We start from the raw sequence: 8,524 nt of genomic DNA on the forward strand, positions 1-8,524 counted from the left end.
TAGTTTATACTATGCACAATTATCCATTTATGATGTTGTCTAGTGCATAAACTAGACTTGAAGTATTTCATGTACAGTTAAACCCCTGAAATTGAACTGCCAGCGTTTAGCATCCAGTCTGGCACTCCGTCAAGGTTAGAATTATTATAAAAATGACAACTATTTGCACTTTCGATAAAGATCGTTGGGCTGAGAATGAAAGAAAATGAAAATAGATTCTTATAATCCATTTTCAATAAGCGATAAAAGACTAATTGCTTATGTTAACCCTTCCAATTATTGCATTCCAATTGAACCGATATGAATAAAGAAATATCTTGAAGTAGTACTAACCTCCAATGAGCTAAGCTAAGATGATGTCGCTTGTCTGCAATAGCTTAACAAATGATAACGAAGACGGCGACACTACATTACTGAAATGTTGGAACATTGAATTTGTCAAGTGGTTGAACAAAAGTCCTACTGTACTTTACGCAGTTTCAATCAATTAATTTGGCTAGTAGTAAGAATAAAAAGCAATCTTTCAAAGACAGTAATTTTCCTAGGGTAGAAATTAGCCTCCAATTTTCTCTTTTTATTGTCCACCTTGGAGATAAAAATGGTGCGCCATCTTGAGAAGTAGGTCCAAGTTGTATTTACTTGTACTGTATTAATTATAATTTATCAATTGAACGAGTGGTGTGCACTATACAAAGTCAGCATAGCACCGGGGGCTCCTGTGGTGTCGCTGACTGCAAACCAATCGCATTGACAATGTCACTCCATGACACGTAGGATCAGTATAATGTATGTGTCAGCAGGTCGCTTTATGTGCGGTTGTCGCGTAGTACAGTGTGACATGGATCACTCTGTTGACATGCTGGCTGATTCACCCATCATTACACGGTTCTCGAGCACTTGCTGCCACACTAGTGGTGAGATGTTGATGGTCTGAAACAGGACCGATCATCTTGAGTGTCCAAGTCTATTTTCACATTTACTCCAAGCTTTGACTGCAATCAAGTAATGTTTTGTAACACTGTACCGTACCGGAACCGGAGAGTACTGTACAGTGTACAGTGTACAGTGCACAGAGATTCTTCTTGAAGTACTGTACACTGTACAGTACTGCCCAAGAATGCTTTGAAAAAAAATAAGAATTCACTAGTACGGTACGGTACTATTGCAGTACTGTACATAGAGATTCATCTTGAACTTTATTTAACACAGTATGACGAAATATTTTATTTATTCCAGTGTTGTACTGTAGCTTGTGCAACAATAGTTTACACTGTATTCATTCATAGCCTTGTATTTCTGCTATCTTGCTATGCCGTAATAGGTCATACTTGAGTAGCTAAGTTGTTTCGACTCAGAGAAATGGTTTTCCAAAACGTAGAGGGAAGAAAAAAAATTTTCTTTTCCTATCCATGGTCTCCATGATCGTGATTACACAGATGTTCCCATTTGCTCCAGTATACAATGTCACTGTACAGTACTGTAGACCACAATCTGAAAAGAGAGTGACACCAAGTGGTCGTTCACTGAAGTGATTGAACGCTGCCCGACTCGTTTTTCCCCTCATTCTACTCTCTACTCTACCACTGGAAGCGTTACCCTACTGTATCAAAAGCAATCTTTCTTGCAGCTCTGTATGCAGCGTTGCGGACATACGGTAGAGTTGAAATAATAATTAGCAATAGAATTGTCCTCCTCATTTTTAGTATATAGAGCGACCATTTTGCATCGCTAACGATAGGTTGATCTGCAACTTGAAGTGGCCGTTGTGACTCGTTGAGTGCAAGAAATGGTGCTGAACATTTTGCTGATTATCATCTCTTTGAACACTCAACATGCATACTACAGTTGCTTATAAACATTCACTACCAAAAAAGTAAAAATACCTGACCAAGGTATTTTTTAGTTGTCCGATGGAGTGTACTCCTATATACAGTAGTACAAAACCACCTTGGACATCGTGGACAGTAACAGACATACAGGGTGTCCATAAATTATCCCAGCGTACAAATTTAAAATTAGCATTGCCAAATCGAGCAGTAATTTGCCTCCAAAATCTACTGAAATGTACAGTAACAAATAACCTATCATAATGTGAAAACTTGAAAGCTGTACGGTTAACTTGAAATGACCATTGACCAATACTGTAAATCGCCTGCGCGTTTTAGTGATGGAACTCATGGAAATCCCATTGTCCGTCCATCTCTCTTTCAACTACAGTACCAAATTACTACGAATAGTACTGTACTGTACAGTACAATAGAGTTCTGTACTGTACTGTATACTGTAAGTGCAAGTGGGTCACCCGCGCCAGCCGTAGTCTGCCACCGTGCTTTGAAAATCAATGGCTGATTCTGGGTATGCTGCTGGAGGTCTGCGTTCCAGTGCTTGCCAAGGATAATCATGATGGAATTCTGCTTGGCCATTACTATACTGCAAATAAGAAGAGATTAATACAGTGTAAGAAGAGTTAAACTCAAGCCTACAATATCTTAAAAGAAATGAGCATGATATTGACTTTGACGGTAGTTTTGTACGAAGAAAGTGGCTGTGTAGACCTGTTGTAAAGAGTACACTGTTGCTGTTAGAAATGGATAATTCCTTCGTCAACCCTTCATTTCAGTCTTTAACCTGCTATGCGTTTACTGTATTTAGTGCTGTTGCAAAGCGTCTTAAAGCCTAAAACTTGAAATACTGTTTTTTCTTACAGTAATCCATTCAAGAGTAAAATTACACTCATTTCTTCATCATTTTAACAGAGATTCTTGGATGAAATAAAGGTACGACTCTACTCTGGCTCTACCTTGAATATTTCAAGATACAGTAATCTACTCTTGGCCCACGTACGGTGGCTTTTACTGTATTTTTACTAACTGCTGGTTTTCTATCTAGATTTCTCTTGGTTTAATTCTCTTTAAAGTACACTTTTACAAGGTAGATTTTATAGCATTTTGACACTAAGACAACCCAGTATCCTTATATCTCTTACTATAGCAAAATATTAATTATACAGTACTGTATATATGTGTATATACATATACTGTATTTAAAGTTCATTAATGATTAGTTACAGTGCATATTAGTCTTTGTTTTGTCGACGAGAGCAACGGCAGGCATACTGTACGTAGAAGATGGACTTGACTTCATATTATTGATGTAACGTATGTCGTAGGAAATAGTGCGGAGCCCATCCCTGTTCCATAGTGATTTTTCCTTCGTGCCAATTCTATAGTTTTACTTCTCGCACTGTAAAGGAAATCATATCATCTGTTTTACCTTCATATTTTCGCCACCATTTCTGATATAATCGACAGTGTTGCTGATATCGATGAGTGAGGTTACTGAGGTAAATACGCATAGCTTGCAATCCATAAAAATGAGCACCACACATACGACTACTGACTGACACTAAATTTTATTGCCGTTAAATCAATGGATGAAACGTATGTTGATCAATAGCAGAACCATAAGTCTTCTGTAATAATATCTTTCTTTCCTTTATCCGACTACTGTACTGTACAGTATACAGTATAACGGATATTTCGCAGTATTGATTACCTTGATATACCTGTACTCGTGACTAGTGCCGAAATATGTATGTATGCATGTAGGAATTATTTCTTACATGTGTAACGACTGTAAGTAGTTACTCGAATGGATCAATTGATGTAACAATTAGTGCCTGAATAGTGAAGTACCCTACGGTTGTTGATTTCTAATGACTTGAAGTAATCTCTAATATTTGATAAATATTGACAGGAGAGACTTCTACAGCTCACAAGACGCCATGAATTTCACAATCTTCTCTCGGTTTCTTAACCCCATAACAAAACACCGTCCTATTAACCTGAATGGTTATCATCGATATTATGCTACTTATTGGTTAAATCATAATAGGCCTTGCAAAAATCCAGAATCGACATTAAGTTGCTATAGGCATCAGCATCACCATACCTGGATTCAAAAGGATGTTCTATCAAACATGAAAGGAGCTTTGGCTAACTTTGGTGGTAGTTTTTCCTTCTTGACCAATTCCACTTCCAACTACCTATCCGTCGCACAAGTAACTGATCTACTTCGACAGGAGAGAGGAAAAGATGTCTGTGCCATCAATATATCTCCTGAATATTGCTATGTTGATCATATTGTTATTTGTAGTGGTTCATCTACACGTCATCTTAGAGGAATGGCAACTTCGTTGAAATCTCAGGTAAACATAGACAACAGTGAATACGGTAGTATTCAATTTTGTCGAATCTGTTTAAAATGTATACCAATACAGTAGCACCATCATTCTAAAATGAGATAATCAATTATATTATTAAGCATGGCTGTTCGTCCATCTTTACAAACTATGAAATGCTCTTTCGATCATTTATATAATTTAAATTTTACAACTACGTCGTATGCCTGTATTTCTCGAAACGTGTATCACCACCTTTTAGCATGAGTTTGTAAAAATGAAGCGTTAATATGCGCTAATTTTATACTGTACCATGGACTACTAGAAATAGCTGTACTAGGATCAATCAATTTTTACCTAATGGTACATTTTTTACCAGAATCCTTGAAAATTTATACCGTGCATAAAATTACTGTTATAAACTTAAATTAGGATTTTCAACTTTTTTTCATAATGTTCGTTGATATCATCGCCGGCAAATTTTGTATTATAGTCCAATGATGCATTCCTTGTTAATAAGGTATCCTTGTTCTTGCCTCTGTAGTTTCGTGGAAAGCATCTGCCTGGTATTGGCAAAGTACTTATCGAAGGAGAGGACTGTCAAGATTGGATGGCAATTGATATTGGAAATATGGTAGTCCATTTTTTCTTACCGGAAACTCGCGAGAAATATCAGTTGGAAAAGTTATGGCTACTAGGACCGCAATATGATGATTTAACTATTTCAATGTCACTGACGGAGGATCTAATGAATAAGCACTGGAACAAATGAATATTGATGATACGGATTCTTCAGTGAGAATACGAAAGCTCCAACTGATAGGTAATTTTAGTACCATAATGGACAGGATGACAATTACAATTGTGTAATAATTAATTAATGCGATATTTGCTACTTCTTGCATTAATCATGTTATTACTAGAGTGTAAGATAAATTAGGAAGCGAATGTATTATAAATATCATAGACTAACATGCATTAAAAGATCGAAATGACGCATTAATATTTTATTATGTTGCATTCTATTGTTCTATTTTATTACGCCATGCTTGTTAATATGACTTTATAATTTTCACCTTTTAAAAGAAACTTAAGGTGATTTTGTTGCTATAACATCAGTCTAATTGAGTGATTGAAATATACAAGTGATAGAGACGTAAACATCACCGGAGATTTTATCTACGCCCAGCAATGTCTTATTTACCGGATTTTATTCTTAAAGTACAAGATATTAAGTGTAATTTACAAACAATGTAATGAAAATTGTAATTTTCACTCCATAATGAAATGCAAAATGGAAGAATCTAAATAACCGAGTTTTAGAGATTTTATGTTTGTGGCAATAAAATAACTGGATTGCATCTATTTATATGAATTATTTGACAATTGTTCAGATAATTACGACCTAATATTAAGAAATTACGTCAGCGGCAACGATGGCACAGCTAATACTTTTATTATAGTCCAAAAAAATTTATTTGTGTGATTAGCGTGTGCAAAACATGTACAGTACTTTACTGTCAATCTTGGAGCAAGTAAAGTAGTACATCCGAACCTATTTCATACATTCCCAGGTACCGTACTTTAGATCATTTCTAATTTCTAATGTACAGTATATCATTTTTCGTTATGATTGCTATATTTTGGTCTTAATATGCTATCTATCAATGTCTACTTATTGATTTATTACTTACTAGTCAATACACAGTGTTAGGTGAAAAATGACAAGAATTTCCTTCGAGAAAAATTACGAGTGTTATTTATCATAAACCAACATACTATGGGTCATCTTATTTATACCTAATCACAGATACTACAGTAGTCCTCAGTTCGTTAGGAAAGAAAAATTGAGAAATATACATAAACAATATTGATAATAAATCATCATTATTACTGTTAATGAGATTTTTTTCAAGTAATAACATTATAAGTATCCAGTAGTAATTACTAAATTCCATTTTCATTTCTATCAATACAGCAGCACCTTTCTATTATAATTCCTTTCAATAGATTAAAAAAATACTAAGATCTGATAAACTTGCAGCAATTCTATGATACAAGCAAATTGTTAAACATAAGTATTTGTTACGCCAAACAGTCGCTAATCTTAAAAGCAAACGGGTATTTAGGACGATGAATGATAATGAATTATATTATACGTACAAGCAGGTTTAGTAATTCTAGAAATTGATTGATTGATGTACTGTTAATTGTATAGTATATGGATTGACGATAGTTATTTTATATACCAGTGTACATTATATACACTACTGTAATTTGTGATCATATATATGATGCTAAAATGGCTGTAATGGTAAATTTAGCATATACATACGCGTATAATAATGCATTTGTTTACTTTGTTGATTTATGACGAAGATCGTAGAGATTATCATAAGAGATTACAAATATTCAATATAACTGTACACTGTACAGTGTACACACGATGCATTACTATAAGTATCGAGAAATTTTATAACACATTAGTAGGCGTGACGTTTACGCATTGCAACTTATTATTCATAAAATGTATAGAGTTCACTTTTTCTAATTTCAAAATCCTACATCGAAAAATTTAAAACATCTAGAGAAAAATTTTTTCCATTAATTAATTAACGTAGATCAATTAAGTTATTGAATTTTTTCGTATCATTTCCAAGTTTGTTACATTAGTATTACTGTCAGATTTGGGCTCTTCAGAATTACCATTAGCTTGGACTTGTATATCAATTGTAGCAGATTCTTTCTCATCATCAGTAACAGTAACATAAGTTGAACATTTTTCGTCATTTTTACTTTCTGAATCTTGGTATATCGATGATAATATTAATGTTGCTGTCTCATTATCAACACCACTCCGAAATCTATTCAAGGTGTCGTAAGGATTTTCATCTGATAATCCTAATAGAATATTTTGATCCATTTTCATAAAGCTATGTATTGCCTTGAATGTTGGTCTTTCTTGTGGATTTTCAGCCCTTAATGAAGATTTTATTTAGAAAGCCGTCATAGAATGAATATAAATTGATAAACTAAAGTCGCAGTAAAAGCAGAAAATTACGAATTAGTATATAGTTACCAGCATCTTTCTATCATGCTATTGATCTTCCTAGGACACCCTTCAGCCGGTGGTAGTCTATACCCTTTCAAGACTTCTTCTACGACCTAGTAAATACCAATGTGTTGTAAGTTATTCCCTTTCGATAATGCTGTAATCTCTACAAGATTAATCGGTAAGGACAAGCACAAGTTTTCTTACCCTAGTATTATCCCATCCTGGATATGGGTTCAGACCGTATGACCATATTTCCCAAAGTAGAATTCCATAGCTCCATACATCACTGGCAACGCTGTATTTCTTCGTAGTTATCGCCTATATTGAAATAAAAGTAAGTTAATTCATTAGAATTACAACATGATAAAAGCTAGGGAATAGAAGAAACCTCTGGTGAAGTCCATTTTATCGGAACCTTCCCGCCTGATGATGAGTAGATATCATTCTCGAATATATTCCTAGCCATACCGAAATCGCCAATCTAGACGATATTCAAGTGTAGTTGTAATCATAGTAAAGAAGGTGCAGTTTATATGGATAAGTATATAATTTTAAACTGGCTGTCAGAAACAATTTACAAAGGTCTTACTTTGCAAATTTTAGAAGAGTTTAGTAATATATTCCTTGATGCTAAATCCTGCCAATAAAAATTTCTGTTAGCAGCATAAAATGAAAAGATACATAAGAAAATATATTTAATAATTCTTTCATACCCTATGAATAAACTTGCATTCTGATAGATATTCCATTCCACTAGCGATATCCCTAGCAAATTGTAGAAAAATCGGCGTAGCCTCTTTTGTGGGCCTTTGAAATAAAAATAGTTGAAAAATGAGTTCTATATACATGCTAATGACATTAAAATTAATTACTAGCGGGCGCTAAGTTTAAATTTACAATTATACTAATATGATATACATGTGGTAGGGCTAAGTAAGTCGCGTTAAAAATGCATTAGAAGATTTGATTTATGGCTTTATAGTCTGCCATATTATAGGTACCGGTAATTTATTTAAATCACTCTATACAAAGTACCGGCTTAGTGTATGTGCGCTTTTTAATGAGATATTATTGCTATACTCCAGTTTAATGAGATTCTAAAGCAAGACCTCGCTGATGTTCAATTGAATGGCGATAGTTTCTAATTTTTAAATCAAACTATTGGTACATTAATGCCACCGTTATGCGGATCAGCGAATTCTGGACAAGGATATATCAACACTGATCAAGTAATCTTTGCAATCCTTAATTCGCTGGACAGTGGTTTATGCTGTCTATATACATGAAGC

The 8,524-nt window shown here is 34.4% G+C and overlaps 2 protein-coding genes across 2 annotated transcripts; one reads left to right on the forward strand and one right to left on the reverse strand.

The window, feature by feature from the left end:
* Nucleotides 1-3,784: 3,784 nt before the first annotated feature.
* Nucleotides 3,785-4,952, forward strand: TRIADDRAFT_54395 (uncharacterized protein; the record flags this gene model as incomplete). The annotated part of the gene is made up of 2 exons (XM_002110383.1): nucleotides 3,785-4,207; nucleotides 4,725-4,952. 2 exons carry the CDS (start codon nucleotides 3,785-3,787, stop codon nucleotides 4,950-4,952), a joined length of 651 nt encoding a protein of 216 aa, XP_002110419.1.
* Nucleotides 4,953-7,255: 2,303 nt separating this feature from the next.
* TRIADDRAFT_16659 (uncharacterized protein) lies at nucleotides 7,256-8,014 on the reverse strand (the record flags this gene model as incomplete). Its single annotated transcript, XM_002110904.2, has 5 exons — nucleotides 7,256-7,345; nucleotides 7,440-7,553; nucleotides 7,624-7,716; nucleotides 7,825-7,872; nucleotides 7,949-8,014. Coding segments are annotated over 5 exons (411 nt in total), but the record flags the coding sequence as incomplete, so codon positions are not given.
* Between the last annotated feature and the right edge of the window lie 510 nt (nucleotides 8,015-8,524).

This window comes from Trichoplax adhaerens, genomic scaffold, assembly GCF_000150275.1.
Source record: "Trichoplax adhaerens TRIADscaffold_3 genomic scaffold, whole genome shotgun sequence".
Taxonomy (NCBI): Eukaryota; Metazoa; Placozoa; class Uniplacotomia; order Trichoplacea; family Trichoplacidae; genus Trichoplax; species Trichoplax adhaerens.